Here is a 20,557-nt window from a genome sequence, read left to right as displayed (position 1 = left end):
AGAGAAGTTTTGTGGTAACTAAGAGGATAAACTATATGTAGGTCACTCCAAATGGAATACCTGCCATTTATTTCCAGGGAAACTACAGCAGGTACAAGCATTATTTGATTGAGCAAACTCTCAGCTACAAAACAGTATTTTTCAGCACAGTCATCACCATTAGCTATGCATCTCCACCAGCAATGAATAAGAGCCATGAAGGTGACCCACTGTTTCACAGCTGCTACGACTGCATCAACTGCATGTTGCCCATGCAGCCCATTCTTCATCAGCCTGAACAGATGGAATTCAGAAAGTGCCAAATTCAGGCTGTACAGGGGGTGTGGTAGGACAGTGCAGCCAAGAATGGCAATGTCCTCCACAGTCTTCAAACTGGTACGGGGCCTGGTGTCATCGTGTTGCAAGAGAAAGATTGAAAGAGAAAGTTTGAGATTAGTCAGTGTTGTAATGTAATGCTCAGAGCTGATGGTTTGTCCTGGTTCCAGGAAATCCAGGAGAATTTCCTATCCCAAAAAACAGTGCACTACCCACTGAGGGGTGCATCTTGAACTTTTTCTTCAATGAGGAGTTCACGTGTCACCACTCCATGTACTGCCGTTCTGACTCTGGCTCAAAGTGGTGACACCATGTCTCATTTCTGCTAATGATGTGATCCAGGAAATTGTCACCTTCAGCCTCATATTGGCTGCATAGGTCCTGACAAACCTGCATATGGTGTTCTTTCTGTTCCTGTGTGAGCATCTGTGGCACCCACGTGGTGCAAACTTTGTGACATTCCAGTGTTGTCACCATGTTTCCAATGCATTGAAGCCAATGTTCAGCTCTGTACACAGTTCCCTGGCCGTAATCCACCAATTCACATGGATGAGCTGATTCAGACACTGTTCATTTCACGGTGTGACAGCTGTGCACGGCCATCCAGAATGCGTCTCGTCTTTCATGGTGCTGTCACACTGCTGAAATGCACCACCGACTGCCTCACTGCGCTCACATCCATGGTTTGGTCTCCATAAACGGTCAGTCAGTGTCAGTGAATGTCAATGGATGCCATTTTTTCCTTGTGGAGAAATTCAAATCCACATCTTTGATTCACTTGCACTTCCATGTCAGACAGCATTCTACCACTGCCCGTCTGCTGCCATCTGTCACACAGCAACAACATGTAATGGGATATTGGTGGGAAGGTTCAGCCTCTGCTGCCGTACCACCAATATCTGCCTCTGAGGTTGTGGGCCAGCACAACAAAACAGGAGGTATTACTTTTTGAAGTAGCCCTCATAGTGGGAGATTTTCCACCTGCAATCCCAGTCCCAGGACAGAAATGCTAGATGTTGGAGGTTTCTAAATAATACTGTCCTCTTACAAAGAACAGCAGTTAAATGTACATACATTCTCTTGATAAAACTGATCAATAATTTTGATGTAATGTAATGATTACCTTGCTAAAAAAGACTGTATTTCTCATGTCCAGTCACAATATTTCTCAGGTAATAATCACCAAAAATGTTGCTTTTTTTTTTTTGCCAGGTGCACTGAATTATAACATGCAGTACTCAGACCACATAAGTAGAATTGCATTTTTAATTGCAGACAGCAGCTGAGGACAATACAGTCCTAATTTTTATTGTACATTCTTTTCATTCTTAAGTCAGAGAGCAATCCAGTAAGTGTTCAATATTCTCATTCTCCAATGATTTTAGCAAAAAATACAAAGAGTCCCTTCTGCTGCAGTCAAAACGATCAACAAGATTAAGCTTAACATTTAATAAATCATGCTAATTAAGAAATCTGAGTGATTTACTGTCATACTGTGAAACATATTTGATCATTCAGTATCCCTAACAGGCATTTGAATTTCACAGTTCACACGGCACTGCATATTTAGGTAATTAACCCAGATCACTTCTGACTCCATCTCAAACATTGTGGAAAATAAAATCAGAGCAATTACTTCAATTTAAATCTGATTTCAACTAGATGGTACTTTCTGTTGAAAGACAATATTGACTAAAAGTAGCATTTTCCAAGTGAATTGTGACTGATCCCCCTCTATTCTGAACAATCAGGCACTCTGAGCAATTAGGTTATTCTGAACATCTTAAAAATACTGGAAATGAAAACAAAATAAGAACTCCCACCCAGTAGGTCCTGTTGTTTCCAGTCTGTGCCCCTATGATACTACTATCAACAAAAGCAGCCTTTCTTTGGCATTTAATAATAGCTCACTGTCACATGCAGCTCTGCAATATAAGCCATTTAATCGCTCTATTCTGTAAACACTTGAAAGCAAAGTTCTAACATGACTGTGAAAAACAAAACTGTTAAAACAGCATCTAAAAGCCAATATTAGGTCCAAAACCACATAGCAGTTTGTGGCCAGCCTTACACAGAATATATTCCTATCTTCCCACATACATCTTGGAACTTCTCCCAATAAACCTTAAAAATAACTGTTGAACTCTGGCACCTACATCCCTTATTTCACAGGTTTTAACTATAGTGGCATTATGCAATTTAGCCCACTTGGGATTCATACCTCAAGGCTTACAACTGTGGTGAATATAAGGAGGAAAAAAAAAAAGAAAAAAAAAAGGCTTTTCTGTCTATCATTCCCACTTCCCAGAAGAAGCTAAATCGCTATATAGTGATCATCAGTCTCTGGACAGCAATAGAAAAAGCAGTTCTATAAATACCTTTCCACATCTCTGATGCAATGTGTGGAGCCATAGGTGCAACCATAATGCAGAGCGTAGCCAAAGCATCTTCATATTCTGCACTGTGAAGAACAAGAGGCCAAGAAGCTTGCTAAGAAAAAAATAAAAAAAGAAAATGAATCGTAAATATGAATATTTTGGGGTGGGAAGTAAAATAGGTCAATTAAGAATAACATGCAGTAACATATCATTAAAATCACTGCTGGCACAGATTGTTATGAGTGCAGCATAGCCTCTTGTTCATTGCTGGTGAAAACAGATAGCTAATGGTGGTGAGTATCTTCAAAAACGCCATTTTGTAGCTTGCTTTGCCAAGTAGTGTTATTGTGCTCTTTGTAGTTTCCACAGAAACAAATAGGAGGTATTATTTTTAGAGCAATGTATGCATTCTATGTAACAAAACCTAAAATCAATATCTAGGTTCAGGACAATATAATTTTACAATAAATTATGAACTTACAAGCAGTTCTAGAGACCTCTTGGTCACAGAGTGCTCTCTGACACTGTTATAAAAAAGCCAGACAAGCTGGGAAGCTAATGATTCTAATCCTGGTGCTGATAGATCCTTGGGGCTCTACTCTGGCACGGGAATCTGAGCACTGACCTGTGTCGACTGATCTGTGGCTGTGAGTAACATCCAGTGCAGCCACATCAACAAGTGCAATCTTGCATAAAATCCAAGCTACCTAAAGAGGTAAACTGCCTGTACAAAAAACCCAGATTGTGATGAATGCAGCATGTTTTTTGCTGGGATGAGGTTCAGTTAGGTCAGATCCTAGAGCAGTTTAAGTAAGGCTGAGCTTAGTGTCAACATGAGGAGCCCTGGGAGCAACAAGCACAACACAGCCTTCTCTGGTTTGATGTCCAGATTGCTTTTCAGCTTGTTCTAGAAAACGTAGTTTTGCATTTCTTGTAAAAGGTGCCAGGCAGGCAAAATTTGAACTTGAACTCCTCTTTCAATCCAAGTAGAAAAGAACAGCACTAAAAGCAGCTGGAAAAACTTTCTCTTTCTTTGCCTCTGTTTTGACTCTAACTACTTCCCTTAAGTTCAGATTCCACGTTTAATTGATGATTCATCACCCTAATGAAACAGCGCAGAAGAATGTCAGTACGTGTCAGCTCATGAGGATTGCTTTATGGGTGTGACGATCCCCACATCCCGCCTACTGGAAAACTGTCCAAAAGCAATGATTTTTAAACACGGACCACAGGAGAGCTGACAGATGGCAATGTCTTGTCACTGATACTCCTGAGGAAAGCACAAACTTCAACTGAACAACTTTTAGTAACTACTACCTGTTTTTTCTATATAGAATTTTCACCCATCTCTTCACTTCCTCCTCTGAAATGGGACTGAAAGAGGAAGTGTGAGCATGCTGTAATGAAATTTGCTCTTGAAACATACAGCACTGACTTCCTTGATCATGAAATATATCAGTGTTCAAATATTTACCTGTCTGTAGGACACTGATTTTTTTTTTTTTAATTCCCCAATTGCTCAAAATGCCTATTAATCACTGAGCTGGAAATAGAGAACTGGTCATCACCCTCCCAGCACCTCACATGATCTCAGATTTTCATTACTTTAGTACAGCAATTGCACATGCCCTACTTAACATTTTCTTATATTCCTCAAATTTGCCAATAATTTCCTTAGAATCCATAAGATATAAAACGGTTTATCAATGAAGTAGTTAAAAAAAATCCAAATCTTAATTTGATTTCTTGTCTAGACTGCATTACCTTACGTGTTTGAAGAACTGCTTAAACAGATTTAAGATTAGTAGCAAAGATAAGGATATTTGATCTTTCATTATGAACCGATAAACACATCATCTAAACTAAAACAAACCAAAGAATTGTTATTTTTGTTTGTCTTCGGAAAGGGGAATTTACAAACTGTCTCACTGACAGTTCAGTGCTGAAAACCACCTCAGAGGAATACAAGATTATAGGTTATTTTCCCTGTAAAAAATAAATCTTCTTTTAAATCAGAATGTTTTTGATCATCCTACAATGCACTACTTATGTAGTTACATACACATATTGTTTAAAAACAGAACAAAACCAGAAGAAAATGTATCCTTTTGAAATTGCATGATGCAGATGTGACCATCGGAACCTACTGCCTCTAACACCTTCAAGCTCTTCCTGCAAAACACCGCATATTCAAAGGATACAGCAATATTAGAACATACCTCTTTTAATCTGAATAGTTCAATATGTCCATGAGGCTCTTGAGTCAGTAGCGATGGTAAGGACATTTAATGCCTTTTGGAATTCTGAACCTAGAGTTCAGGCAGCTCTTGCTTTCTAGAAAGACTTACAGGAATAATGACTAACAGAAAAATACCTTTGTTCATATGGCATGCTTACATGGAGTACGTTAGAAAGGCTCATCAGTCGAGAAACAGCTGCATTGAACAAATGATCCTTTGTGAAGTACTCTGTTACCTTGAATTAAAAGAAAAGTTCTGTCACCAATTAATTGTAATTTTCAAAAAATGAATATTACCTTCAATATGGAAATCACTTTGGCATGCAAACAAATCATATATGCAACCATACGTGTGTGAAGGTCCCTGGCCACAGGATTTACATCAGGCAAAGTTTAAGGAAAGTATCTGAAGCTAATTTTGCAGATATTTTTATCTCCGCCTGAGTCTTGCATAACTGATTTGACACTAAAACACAGTATCAGACTTAGCACAAAAGGTGAACAATCATTTCAATAATTTTTTAAGAAACACTAATCTATTTTTTCCCACAACTTTTTTTTTTCTTCTCATTTTCTATGAAACTAAAGGCATGACAACGAGGTATGAAGCCAACAGTTCAAAGCAGGTTGTCAGAGATATCGTGCACAATTCACCTATAGCTATGCTGCTGGAAGTGTAGCTATTGCACACCCAGGCTGATAACATTATAATGCCGTAACACTTCATCCTTTAAATAAGGCATAGAGTAGATAAATTTTGCCAGTCTAAATCGCACTCTTGCAAAAGAGTTCTGTCCCATGAAATCTGTATCTTATTAAAATTACTTACATGGAGAATATTTTATTTCAGAATGATTTCATGACTTACTCATCTGTGGGAAAGCTCTTGGCCATCTAAGCCAAGCATGGTTTTTGCACAAGCAATAAGTCATTTATTCATTTACAAACTGTTTCTTTTTACCTCAGAAATTACAAGATTCTTTTGCTCCCAGATCCTCTTGGCTTCAGCCTTCTCTTTCTTACTCAGAACCTCAGGATTTGGTATGGTTTCCGAAGTCCTTGCCTCAATAAGTTTGGTTACAAGTGTCCAGAGGCGAGTCTGCCATCTCTGAACACCTGGCATAGCATCAGCTGAGGTTAACGAAAGGTGGCAGAAACAAGCAGATATCAGTTGCAATGAAAGAAGCCAAAACTTGGAAGCAAAATGGAATGTTTGCTAGAGTTTAATTTAAACAAACAATCCAACCAACCAACATGAAAACCCTTAGATTTTACATGAGAAATGTAAATGCAATTAAGAATGCCCTCAAAAATAATGCTGTGTTGTCTTAATGAAAATAAACCAATAATAAGTAACAAAAGTGTTATCTGCAATGGCTTTAAAACATACATGTAGCAGAAATATTTGCTAAATCCATACGGTTATGTCACCACTTGAATTTTCACCTTGTGTTTTAATGACTCAAGAAAACAATTCTACAAGCTCTCATTTCTCAGACACATGGAAGAATACAAGCATATATACATATACACACACATGCCCACACTTTTTTTTGAGAGATTTCTTTTAAAATTTGAGCTTAAAAAGTACATATACTTCTGTTGCTTCAGAGACTCAACCATGCTGATGATTACTTTTATCCTAGTAGTAGCCTAGTAGCAGAGCTTAACTTGGGAGGACTATAAAGCTCTTCATCCTGAGCTTGCAAGTACTGGTCCTGCTGCATGGCTCTTCAAAGAACGTAACCTAGGAATTGTGGTATAGAGAAGTCCAAGCTAATGCTGCTCACAGCTAGCTGTTTGTGCTGAGTGATGCTGGGCCGCTAGGGAAGGTACAGCTTGAGCTTCAAGATGTATCAGAGTTCCACTGGACTGCACATCACTACGTCACACCGCACGAGTGTCTAACACATGTGCATTATCCTCCTGCACTAGGTAAAAACTTAACTGGACAGTAAAATACAGCCTGATAGATTATGCCTGTGATCCTCGGGAACTCTCTTAGGTGGGATGCAGAATACAATGCTCTCTCCGAACTTTTAATCTCCTGTTCATATTGGAATCTTGTACACCATCTAAACACTGCAGGCTTGGTATTCTCCAGGCTGTAGTTATGCTGTAATAAACTGTTTCTATGTTGTATTTTGTTGTAAAGAAATTAAGATCAAAAGGTTACTGGAGACTTAAGAAACCCTTGTCACCTTTTTTTTCTTAATTTATCTTTAGCCTGCTAAAATCTCACTGCGTTCCATGTTTTACAACACTCTTTCAAGAAGACACAAATCACTAATCTTCGTATTTCTCAGGTGGTAAACAGCTTGGTTTGAATGACTACCTGCATTTTCCTTGCACTGCATGTGCTATGCCAGAATTTTCCCACCCTTCTTCTGCCTGGAGAACCGGAGGGACACCAAGGAGACTAGAAGGGAACTATTCAGGGACCACACAGGGATAGGGAAGTAAAGTCGAGGTGAGGAATGATCCCCTTTAAACACAGTTATATCTGCTTCTGGACTCAACTTCAAACACCTGTGGCTCTTTGCAGGACCAGCAATAAGTGCTGGTCAGTGACATCGCTCTGGCTGCTCCAGCCAGCCAGGTCCTGGGCACCACACAGCAATCACACACGTGTCATCCAGTTGTTCAGCCACTGCATTATGTTTTGTCTACCTGTATGCTGGAAACTTAGTCCAGTAGGATACTGTTAGAAATAGTATCAAAAGTTTTGCTGAACCCAAAAAAGATTGCATCTACTGTCTTCCTTTGGTCAAATAGATGGGTAACCTTGTCATAGAAGGAGATTCACTTGGCTAAACAAGACTTTCCCCTCATGAACCAGTGTTAGCTGTTGACCAATGACTACATTTTCTTTCAGCTATTTTTCAGCAACTTCTCGAATAAACTTTGCTGTAATAATAGCAGGAACTAGAAATGAGACAGATAGGCCTGTAAATATTAGGATCTTCTTTTATTGCCCCTCTTGAAAACTGGGACTTTGCCAGCTTTCAGCCAACTGAGACTTCTCCAGATTCCCAAGATCCTTTAAAAATAATTGACAGAAGTCTCACTATGACATCAGCTGGCTCTTTGAGTGTCCTGGGATGAATCCCACCAGACCCCATCCAGCTGCAAAAGAAAATCCTACACAATTTTGGGGTTGGCCAGGAGTTCATCTGCATACTGTTAGGGACACAGAAATTAGAGCTTTCAGAGCTTTTTTTTTTTTAATAGGCATTATCCTTTCACATCTTTCACATTCCCTCGATCTGTGCTGCTGTGATTAGATGGAGGCAGAAAGCCAACCAAGAAGTCATTAAGTCCGCTCTGCCAGTATATGTAAATGAATGTGTATGAATACAGTGGGTGACAGATATCAACTGAAATTGTGCTTAGTACAGACTGAACTAAGTAGCAAGAAGATAATGCGAGAATAAAGATATATGCATGTTTTAAATCAGGCATGGGATGTTTTACAAAAGCCTTGTGCAACAAGACAACTGCATTACAATACATGCATCAAGTCTACATTAAAATGTATGAGCCACAGGAGAAATTAAGACTTGTCAGTATGAGAAATTGCATGTTAGTGAATAAGTGAATAAGGATGATAAATCTTATTTAAGAGCTAAGCTCGTAAAGGTATGTCCTGTGTACAAATATTAGTTATTAGGGACTCTGATAAATGAGATTATTTCAGGAGGTACTTTATGGTCCATCTTACAAAAGACATTGCACATGTCTAAACAAACTAAAATAATAAATAAGAAAAGAAGTGCCAAGTTTAATCTGTAATCTGACACAATTCCATCAAAGAAAAGCATCTTAGAATAAAGAAAATAATTTGCAAACAATCATTTTCAATCAACAGTAGCTAACAAAAAAAATAAGAGAATAGGATCCAGATTTGCACTCTAGTTCAGAAGAAAACACCGTTTGAGAAATGTGTTTCATACACCTCTCTTTTTTCACATCTTGTACTATTCCTGCAAGCCTGCTTTGCAGTGACAGTTTTGTGACTCCTCTTTTAAAAGAAAAAAAAAACAATCAAAATTGTTTATTATAATTTTTCGTTACTTTAACTTTTGTGTTAAGATACACTAGGAATAAAAAAACCCCACAACATAAAGTCTGACTTACTTTTAGTATCCCATAAAATATCTTGTTCTGGAGGAGCAGCAAACAGAATGTAAAGTCGTATGGTGTCGATGCCATACTCTTTCATTAATTCTTCAGGATCTATTCCATTGTGCTTAGATTTGCTCATTTTTTCCCAAGTGACTTGGACTTTCTCACCAGTTTTTAAGTGAACTGGTTCAGTGCCTAGATATTACGACAAACACAAAATATTAAAATGAATTTTGCTCATTTCAAACAACAATTCAGTTTCCTAGGTCAGAAAAAACTATTTGTGGTGAGTTGGTTTGGCTTTTCGTTCTTCCAAACAGTTTAAAAAGAAAAATAATACAAAGAAGTAACAACCTTTTTCCCTGCCAAATTTTTCTCCCCTGAGATTTAAGCATTGTTATAGCCACACCATTTAAAACCTCATAGGTGGGTGTACTTATTTGGGACAGTTTTGGCCTACTGTTAGCTTAAATAGACCCCGGGTTCATAACTTTAACTGCAGTAAGTTATTCTGACAATAACCTGTGTACTGTTTCATGAATTTAGGGACAAATAGGGGCATTTACACAGCATAACAAGAAAATCTTGCAAAAACACCTGCAAACTCTTCTAGAACAAAATAGGACAACAGACCACGGTACGTGTAAGAGGTTCATTGGTTGGCTGGTTGTTGATGGGGTTTCTTTTTCTTTTTTGTTTTTGTTTTTGTTTTGTTTTTTTGCTATCTTATAGAATATGTATGCAGGAGAAAGCAATGAAAAGACATGGCTGTGTGAGAGGTTCTTGAGGGAGGGCAAATACAACCAAGCCTCTCTTGTTGCTACAGCTCTCCAGACAAGGGCTGCTGGTCCAGCTTATGCAGTGAGGGCACGGGGAAGAACTGAGAAACAGTATTTTCTCCTATTCTCATTATACATCCCATATGTGTCTAATTCTTCTTGAATACACTAACAACCATGTTAACTTTGCCAGTGTTGATGTAGGTTGTCTGTCTGCTGGAACTGCTAACTTCATTCAGCAAGTTGCTGAGCACTGTTGTTATAAAACTTCGGATCCTTTGGACTACAGCAGAGCTAAAATGGTATCATAGCACTGTTGCTGTATGTGGTTGCAATTAAAAGTTGCCAGATTAGTAGGGTCTCTGCACACTCAGCAGTGGATATGAATCCCAGTCTCATGGAAGAGACTCTCTGGTTTAAATATTGCAAGGATTTATTTTTCCCCACCTAATTTTCCCAGCACTAAGATCTCTACGTCCCTTTCTAACTGAAATAGTCTCTGACTTTCTGGGCACACCTGTACTGGTTTTCTCACACGTCCTCTCTTACCAGTGAGATCAACCTCCTCTCTCTTCAAATATTGGCCTGTTGTTCTTAGTCTGAACGTCTGATTCTTGATAAGACCTTGAACCAAAAGCTTATGGAAAGGCTCCCTAAGGATGGAAGGAAAAACAAACTTGTAGGTTGAAAACAGCTGTTAAAGGATACTTACGATAAGCCTCAAATGTCAGACAGTCAGGGGTAGATACTTAATGAAACAAGAATTTCAAGTTCATTGCACAAATGTTTGGCACCTTAGAAAGAGCACTTTCTGCATTTATTCATGGTGCCTCGCTGACAAGTGTAAATACTTATTTGTATTTTGTACACATTCTTGCATCACAATTTAGTACAGAATTATTACACTATCACTTTTCAAATTAGCATAAAGATAATACACAAAAGTTCCTTGCCAACTGGGCAAGTTCCCTAACTCTAAAACCCCATTTGTAAAAGTGAGCAAGTATGAACTGTCACTTTTTTACAAATATTTAGTTCTAGCTTCTCTCTGAGAAATGCAGTATTGTGGAACAAACCAAATTCTTGCTGCACATTTCTTTCTATAAACTGAGAAGATAGTTTCTCCAACATAAGCATTTGCAGCACAGACATGAAAACAATGGAGAAAATGAAGAAAAGGGCAATGCTAGAAAGTTCACCTTAGTGGATCTATTTATGGTTGATATTTATATTTACGCAAATCTTTTATGTTATATTTTTATCATCTTGAATAGTAAAGCTCTACTTTTCTAATTTACATCAGGAAAGGTAAGTTCTCATTAAATGTGTGTACCGTAGAGATAAAAGGAGCCTTAAAAGCACCAGCGTCAAAGGCAGAAGTTCGCTCAGCAAGAAATAAATTCTAAGTAAACACTTTCCTAGTTGGCAGATGCATTATTGCTGTCACCTTCTTTCAATGACCTTGCATTTCTAATTCACCTAGTCAGCTTTATGTCATCGTTTTCACTTAAAAAGTACAACAAAGTTAATCTCTAGAGGTTTTGATCAGGAAAGCAAAAGCAACCCCAAGATGGCTAGGAGTGTAGGAGTGTAGGAGTAGGAGTGAGACCCAGAGGGCATGGAGTCTGGGGAGTTTCCTCAAGGAATCCTCAGGTAAAAAGACACTGGTTACCATCATTTTGGAGGACATACCAGTCGGACCTGTGCTTCATAATGCTCTCATGTGCTCAACATGCAGCAGTTTGAATCTCCCACAATTCCTCCTAACAAAGGCCCACATAGTCACCAAAACACTTAAGAACAAAGGATACATCACTTGTATTTACATTTTTTCCAAAAGCTGGAATAAATTCATACATCTAAGGAAGAAACAGTAAGAATAGGCTTCCACATTTTACTTTCTGTGTACCAAAAAATCATAATACAAACACTACCAATTTGTAGAGTCACTGTTGTATTTTCACAAAATATAAAACGTATGAAAATTTATCTCGTTAAACCACAGTTATTTATTAAATATAGCATTCAATCACTAAATAATACAACATTTACGTATGATTTTATAGTACTGAAGCAGTTGTCTTCCAAATGCTACTCCTTAAAAAGAGCAACAGTCTTCATAGTTAACATTCAACATATTCATGTCTGAACAGGAGTTTCCTTCCTTGCATATTTTTCATACTTTCAAATATTGTCCAAGTACTGGCAAGTACTACTGGCAAGTGCATCATTCAGTCCCCAAGCAGCACTGGTCTCTACTATGCTGCCTGGCTTTATCAATGATTTGAAGCAAGAACATTCCTGTACATATTTTTTATACTCAGGTTTAAACATAGGTTGCCTGAAAAATCGTGTTATTTGTAAGGAAGTTAAAGGATCTTCGGAAGACAAAATTTCAAGTCAAATTTAAAAAGTAGAAACAGAAAAATGTATTTTAAAAATAGGAAGCAGTCATCAACTCAGATCTCAAATAATTACCTAAAATTATCTAAGTCAATTAAATGATGAAAAAATCAGGAACAAAAGTCTTGCATCCTATCTGAGATTAGAGTATAGAAATATTTCAGGAGTGAACTATTCGGGATAGTGCTTTTTCTACAAACTAAATAAATTACACTAAGGAAAAACTAAAACATTTTTTCTCCTATAACTGAATACATCAGACTGTTTAATAACTCAATTTAAAATAGCTACACTTGTTACTACCTAAAGTAAAGCTAATAAGGTAGCCAGAACATCCAAGTCAGATAAGACTGTCCATTGGAAGTGATTTTTCAAGGAACACTTATTTTCAATGACAAACTGCTAGTTCAGATCATATGCCAAGTTATTAAAGGCTGAATGGAGAAATGAGCATTTCCTATTTTTGTTTATGCTGACAGAGGCTACAAAAATGCAATACAAAATACATTACCAAGTATGGGGAGGAAAAAAACCAACATTTGTTCCTAGTGGGAGACCACAGGAGAATAGAGAAATGCCCCAAACAAGAAAACCAGAGCCTGCCTAATAAATAGAGCTCAGAAACTAAGCAGTTTTCCCTTACGTGCAGAGTGCCTTTGTCAGTGTTGTGATGGCTCCATCACACGGTCACACGCAGAGTTACACTGCCTGGAGCTTGCAGTGCTCCCCAGCGGTCAGTACAAGGTGCAGACTTGTTCAACACCTTCATCAACGCCTGGATGGAAGGACAGAATGCACCCACAGCAAGTTTGCGGAAGATAAGAAACTAGGAGGAGTGGCTGATGCACCAGAAAGCTGTGCTGCCATTCAGTGCAACCAGGACAAGCTGATCGAGTTGAGCGGAGAGGAACCTTACAGTGTTCAACAAGGGCAAGAGCACAGTCCTACACCTCTCAAGAAATAACTATATGCATCAGTACAGGTTTGAGTCTGACCTGCTGGATGATAATCTCTCTGGACAAGAACCTCAGTGTCCTGGTGGACAACAGGTTGGCCATGAGCCAACAGTGTGCACTTGTGGCCAAAAATGCCAATGATATCCTGGGATACATTAAAGAATGCAGCCAACAGGTCAAGGGAGGTTTTCCTCCCCTTCTACCCTGCCCTAGAGGGCACATCTGAAGTACTATGTCCAGTTCTGGGCTTTTCAGTTCAAGCAAGAAAGGGAACTTCTAGAGAGAGAGCAGAGGAGGTCTACAAAGATTTTAGGGGCCTGGAGCATCCCCTTTAGGTTGAGGTACCTGCATCTTTCCAGCCCAGAGGAGAGAAGGCTGACAGGGCATCTCATCACTGTTACAAATATCTGAAGTGTAGGAGTCAAATTGATGAGGTCAGGCTGTTTTCAACAGTGTGCCCAGTAAGAGAACAACAGCAACGGGCACAAACTGGAACCTAGGACGTTCCATACAAACATGAGGAAAAAATTCTTTACTGTGAGGGCGACAGAGCACTGCAACAAGCTGTCTATGACCTCAAGACCCTCCCTAGATGCTTTCCTGTGTAAACCACTTCATGGAACCAGCTTTAGCACAGGTGTTAGACAAGATGATCTCCAAAGGTCCCCTCCAATCCCTTTAATTCTGTGAGTCCACAACAGCACTATTACTGGACTCGGAAGGATAGCCCTAGAAAAGGAGCTTACTGAATGTGTTTGCAAGCCACATCTTCAGAAAGGTTGGGAAAGCCCAATACCATGTCCTAGAGCTAAGACAGGACCTTGGTCACTGGCAGCTGAGTTCAGAAGGTCATGAAATGTGTTCGTTAGAATCATACATACTGGCAAAACTGCAGTAGGCCAGATGAAAGATGGCATTGCAGGGACATTACTTCAGGCTGAAAAAAGATCAAATAATATTGGACATTTAGACTTTACACAGTCAATAGTTGAGTGCTTTTACTGAAAATCAATATTTGTGATAAAGTCCCTGATGAACTTTGAAAAGGTGTGATACACTTCCTTTAGAGAATAACCTATTTCTGTCATACAGGTATCTTCTTTTATTTTATAATGCAGCTATGTAAAAATAGTGCCTTCTTATTCCACACATTTGCTCTCTATCAGAGTCAAATCCGCTGAGTTAATGGCAACAATAAACTTTTTTATTGGTTTATAATCCTTCGGGAAGAATGTGTTAGATTCCACTTGCAATTATCCATCTGACAGAACTGATTACTTAAGGGAAGAGGCAAATTCTGCGTAAATTTACTTGCAGTAACATGGTTGAACAGGTGTAAGCGAGTGCGTCAACACACTCATCATGGTGGATTAAGCTGGAACAGATGAGGTAGTTGCTGGCCCCAGTTGCCTACCTGGACCCTCTCCCAGTGTTGGTTACAACAGGAAGGGCTGACTGGCTTGTGAATTCATTCCAGATCTGCTGCAGTTCACAGATAGCTAAAGCAAAATGGAATAATTTGAGCTTAATCTGTCATTTGTATCAGTACCCAGAGGGTGCTACTTATGCTGACTTCTCAGCTCCATTTCAATGAATTAAAAACATATGTAAAAGATCACGCTCCATCTCCAGGGCCTCTTTAAACTATATTTACACCTTTACAATTATAGATGCCAAATGTTGCATTTGATATGAAAGCAACTGTGACATCTGTAAATGAATGGCATATAATATTTATACTGTAATAATGTGTATCATGCAAGGAGATGGCTTTCCAAATCTGAACTCTGAAATTTTTAACTTTTGTTTTCAATCTCAGTATTATGTTAAAGGTCCTTAGTACAGAATTAAAGACTAACAGGAAAAATGACAATAAATTTGAAAGGAGGTTAAAAGCCAAACAATGAAGATTTTAATAAGGAAAATCCATCAACATGAAAAGTATTACAGAATAATGGGGGAATCTCAATAATTTGTCCAAATACTAGTTAACACTTTAAATGGTGACAGCTTTCATTAACTGAGATGTCACAGAATTTTACTAATTTAATCAGTGAGCAGAACTGAGCAGTTAGAAAAAAGTCAAGAATGCAAAAGAGGGCAGTGTTTTTTAATGCTTTTAATATATTTTCCCTCAGAGCTGTGGGCTTCAATGCCATGACTTTAAGCTTCTTACTAGTAAGCTTGTTGTTTCTGATCACCTTTTTGGTATCTGATACCCACCCTTGAGCTTCTGACAAAATCTAAAGCATGTTCAAAACATGTTGTAGTATTGATAGAGAAGCTGCAACTTCCACATCAAAACAACTTAACTTGACTTCGTGGCTTAAAAACACCTAATGCTTTAACTTCCGCAGAGCTAAAGCAAGCAAGCAATTTTATGTATGATAAGGAATTTGTTACAGTCACCTTGCATTCTAAATACATACATAAGCAGTACAAACAACATATCCTGGGGGCAATGCTGTAACATATCTTCACACATACAAGTTCTTAAGTTTGTGTATTACCTCAGTGGGATTCTCTACAGTCTTGAAAATTATTTCTACATAAAGCAGCTTTGATTTTCTGTGCTCGTCACTAAACATGATCATTGCTTTTTGTGCATTTTTTTGCATCAAAGTCAGAGTTTTCCCTCTGGAATTTACCATATTTAGACCAACATATTTTACACAGTTTTGGTGCTACGGCTCTGTCACAGCATTCCAAATTTATAAACCTGTAGGTCCGCAAAGCCTTAAAATAATGCAGATTGAAAGGGACCTTTGGAGATCATTTGGTCAAATCTCCTGCTCGCAGCAGACCTAACTTCAAAGTTAAAACAAGGTTGCTCTGGACCCACTGAGAAGACTTTTGAAAATATCTGATGATGGAGATCACAGAAACCCTCTAAGCAAACCGTTCCAGTGTCTGACCTCCTTTACTGTCACATCTTTTCCTTCAGTGCACCTCTGGACCTTATTGTAGCCTGTGACTGTTACTCCTTATCATTTCTCTGTACGTGTCTGAGAAGAATCTTGTTCCATCTTCTCCATAATCCTCTTTTAGGAAGCAGAAGACCGCAGTTATATTCCCTCCTTAGCCTTCTATTCTCCAGGGTGAATACATCAGCTAAGCACAGACCTTGATAACAAAGACCAAGGAAATGATTGGCCTTTGTTTACTAGTTTGTTAGGCTGTTACTCTGCTCTAGCATCAGGCCAATATTTTCCTTGATATTCCCAGCAATATATCTGCAGAAATTCTTACTGCCCTCACATTCTTCACAAGTTTCAATTCTAGATAAATTTTGGCTTTTCCCAATTACCATGGGCCTACCCAGTCAATGCTTTTATATTCTTCCAGGGGCAGCCAACCACAAAATCACAGAATCACAGAATGGCTTCGGTTGGAAGGGACCTCAAGGATCATCAAGTTCCAGCGCCTCTCCCACAGGCAGGGATGTCAACCATAACATCAAGTACTAGATTAAATTTCCTGGGGCCCCATCCAACCTGGCTTTGAACACCCCTAGGGATGGGGCATCCACAACTTCTCTAGGCAGCTGTGTCAGCACCTCACCACTCTCAGTAAAAATCTTCCCCCTGAAGTCTAATCTAAATCTCTCCTTTTTTAGTTTAAAACCATTCCCTCTTGTCCCACCACAACGCCTGCTTCTGCTCTCCATGTGCTTATTTTTAGTGCTCAAGGTCAATCAAGATGACCCTTTTCAGCCAAGTTGTGCTCTTTTCATGTGTTTTCATTTCCTTGCACATCAAATTGGAGGACTGCTTACTTTGCAAGCAAACCTCTTTTTCCTTGTGATCTGTTTGTAGTAACAGTACTTTAGCCACCACACTTAAACAGGTAGAAAAATTTGACCAGCAGAAGAACTATTATATTTAGAGCTCCACTAGATGGCAGATAGACCAGTATTGTAAAGTACTTTGTAGCATTGATAAAGCTGCAATTACCTGCAAAAAAAAGCTCTGAAATTCTCTGCTAAAATAGTTACAGAAAGGCTCAACTTTCAGAAGCCCACTCTCAAAGAAGGAACAGCCTTCCTGCTTGCGACTATGCAAGCTGGAGACAACTGAGTGAAACATAGGTACAGAAATCATCCATACCAAAATTTCAAAGAAATGAAACAAATGAAATCAAAAGAATGAGTGATAAAAACTTGATAGTCTATTTTAATCAAATGATTATTAAATAACTCACAGAAATATTCCAGTGGCTCATTACCTATCTATTCCACCCTTTTCTGGTGCCCAGCTACTTAAATTCTAGTATTGTACTGAAATCACTATGTCATGTGTTTGTCATGTTCCTCTTCCACATAAAGTTTGAGCAGTGGATACTTGTAAAGAATGAATGAGAAGGAGTTGGCAGCTCAGAAATTACCAAGCAGTGGTTCTCACGAGATCACTCATTCTGACTTAATCTATTGAAACATCTCTGCTGATGGGACAACAGGACAGAAAACACTGTTTTCACTGTTCCACCACTTGTACTCTCCCAGCTGAAGCACTCCTGTGATGGCATTTTAGGGTACAAACAGGCCAGAACTTGAGTGGAAACTGGGACTTTAAGTTGGGAAACAGGCAGGATAAAGCACAGAAAGATCAAATGACTCATGTTCCTGTCTCAAACTTTACCCCTAACCAAAACAAAGGGTAACGAACAGTACAAAGGCACACTACAACAATACAAGAGTAACAAGAGTTGTTAAAAGTAATTAAGTAAAGTAACTGAATAAAGATTAATTGACAGCAGGAAAAATATACTTATTTTGCTATTATGAACTATTTTGCACTGTTCAGCCCCAAAACTGCAGTGAATTACAAGAGTATGTATACATGGTTACACTGAAATTAATGATATTAACGTGCAGAAAGTTACCTAATTTTTTAATAAGAGTGCTACTCAGAATGCCTGAAGTTTCTGGCTTATGTAAACCTTTGCAGGCTGAAAATCTACAGTAACATTTTATCACTTGCTCTAAGCCAGTTAATATCCATGTAGCAAAAAAAAAAAAAAAAAAAAAAATTGCTGTGTATGCATGCCTACAGAAAATGCAACAAACTGTAAGAAAAAAAGTAGTTAGCCTAGTGGTTAAGGCTGACAAGCACAAAAATACAGGTTTACTCAAGGTGATCACAACAGTGTCCAGTAACACTTCTGCAAAGTATATGAGATCTGAAAGATTTTTATGGAAATATATAAGGCTTACTTGTGTTTAGTCATCTTCAGATCATGGCAAAAATGGCTGAAAAACCTAGCATAGAATAAGTGCATAACTGCGTGCTCCTTGCCTCCAATGTACAAATCCACAGGCATCCAGTAGTCAGCCAAGTCACGATTAAAGGGCCTGAAAAAAAATGCAGAACAATTGGAAAATTACAGCAGGAAAGAGAAAGATCAGCTCTGCTAATGTAGCTCATCATATCTGACTGGACACCACTACTTACTGAGATCTACTTACTTACTGAGATACTACTTACCACGTGTATAATAAAATTTCTTTCACGATCTTTTTAATCTTAGGAGAAATGACACGCTTGTTAAATGGAAAAAAATAATTTCAACTGAGAAAAAGGTCCACAGAAGTATTGTTTTCATGTATTTTGAGCGTTAACTAAGATTTCACCTGTGTCACTTCAGAACGTGATGAAAATATCTTCTTGTTCTTTATACACTTTATTTCATCAACATCCTGTGGCTAGCATTTATATTGTTCATTATTTACCAACATCAAGTTTTACATAAAAATATATTGCTATGAAAGACAAAAGACATGCCTGATTAAAAAAATAAACTTTTTTAGTAGAGTTCTGCATTGTTGCCGTTAGAGGGCAATGTAGCAGCTTAATACAACACCGCTCAACATTCAGTCAGATGGGTCGTCGTCCTCAAACCTAAGGATGCTCTGTGAATTTACAGGAAATGCTGGTGGTTATTTGAATTATCTGAGGCCACCTGCATGGTATCCTAGCATTACCTTATACTTTATTAAATGTTCCTATACAGACTATTTGTACATTCTTTAAGCTATATTTCATGGCTGCATTCTCAGCAAGTCTATATTTAATGTTGTTCACGTGGCTCCGAAATCAATCCGAATAATTCTCCCAAATTCTAGGTTTATGCAATGACTTGTAGAAATACAGGTTTAAGGATACGTAGCTTAACTGACAAAAACAAAAACAAACAAAACCCCCAACAAATACATTAAGTGGAGGTAGAAACCTAGTACAGAAATCTGCACAAATGCTTTTATTTCAATGTAAAACAGATTTGGCTACACTAAGCTGTTACTCTGACAGCTGGATGTTGCATATGCCCGGTTCATCATCAACTGCTGGAAAGTTTCCTCCTGTTCATGCACAATAGCATATTTTAAACTGTCACTGGAACGAAAGCAGTCTCTGTAATTTAAATGATATTATTAACAATAAATTCACACTGTCACTAGAAGATGATCAGTGTGAAGCAGAAGTGTTCACAGAACACTTTTCTTTAGGTTAACTGAATGAGTGCTGCCAATACAAAAAAATAACTGTCCAAATCACTTGGTACATAGTATGTATCCAGGCACTGCTCTGGGCAATAAATAAATAGTCAATTCCCTAAGAGCCTTATATTTGGTAACAATATCTAAGAAATGCAACTCTTTCTGTCATCATTACAATGCAGTACTGTTTCACTAATTCCTCTTTGAAACAAACAAACAACAACAACAACCAAAAAAAACCAACTTGCATATTTTACTCTTATTTCACACAAATCAGACAGCCAAATCTGACACTCTTGACGTGACCTTCTCAAAGCATGCAAGCTTCACGTACACAGTTTACATGGACATCAGGAATACTAAAATGGAAACGTCAACAACAAAAGCAAAATACACCTTACTAGACTCCTTCACCAACATGAAGCTCGTTATCTCCCACAGTTTGTCAGGAAGACTGACATCATCTAGCTGACGCTTTCCATTTATCTGTGCAATAACTGAACAACGTATGAAAAGTACACAAGATTTGCTACCATCAGACTGCCCTACAGAATGGCTCTCAAAATACTCAAGAAACAGTAATGGACATCCATTCTGCCATGGTAGGTGGCAAACTAATTTGACAGGTGTATGTAAAATGCTTTTGGACAGCTTAGTCAGCCTCTGTGCATGCTGCTTTAATGCTGGTGAGACAACACAAGGCAGTATCAGTCACACTAAGACAGACTGTATGAAGCAGATAAATGGCTAAATAACTACATCTATCTTCCCACGGTGTCCACTCTGCATTCTCTAATACACAGAACATGAAAAATTTCTTTTTATTAATTATGCATTTAGTCAAAGTAACAGACAACAGAAGCTTCCTC

The 20,557-nt window shown here is 38.3% G+C and overlaps 1 protein-coding gene across 2 annotated transcripts in view; it reads right to left on the bottom strand.

Annotated features, from left to right (window-relative positions):
- LARS2 (leucyl-tRNA synthetase 2, mitochondrial) overlaps positions 1 to 20,557 on the bottom strand; it is a 79,934-nt gene that overhangs the window by 10,205 nt on the left and 49,172 nt on the right. For both annotated transcript variants that reach the window (XM_042816769.1, XM_042816771.1), the window contains exons 14-19: positions 18,408 to 18,545; positions 10,386 to 10,489; positions 9,070 to 9,252; positions 5,894 to 6,063; positions 5,091 to 5,168; positions 2,694 to 2,805 (exon numbers count right to left, since the gene is read on the bottom strand). In XM_042816769.1, the coding sequence (XP_042672703.1) occupies positions 2,694 to 2,805; positions 5,091 to 5,168; positions 5,894 to 6,063; positions 9,070 to 9,252; positions 10,386 to 10,489; positions 18,408 to 18,545 (785 nt within the window). The remainder of the gene's footprint in view (positions 1 to 2,693; positions 2,806 to 5,090; positions 5,169 to 5,893; positions 6,064 to 9,069; positions 9,253 to 10,385; positions 10,490 to 18,407; positions 18,546 to 20,557) is intronic.

The sequence above is a fragment of the Centrocercus urophasianus genome, unplaced genomic scaffold, assembly GCF_019232065.1.
Source record: "Centrocercus urophasianus isolate 14NV4802_14NV808 unplaced genomic scaffold, USGS_Curo_1.0 seq_16, whole genome shotgun sequence".
Lineage (NCBI taxonomy): Eukaryota > Metazoa > Chordata > Aves > Galliformes > Phasianidae > Centrocercus > Centrocercus urophasianus.
This window is presented reverse-complemented; position numbering and strand designations above follow the sequence as displayed.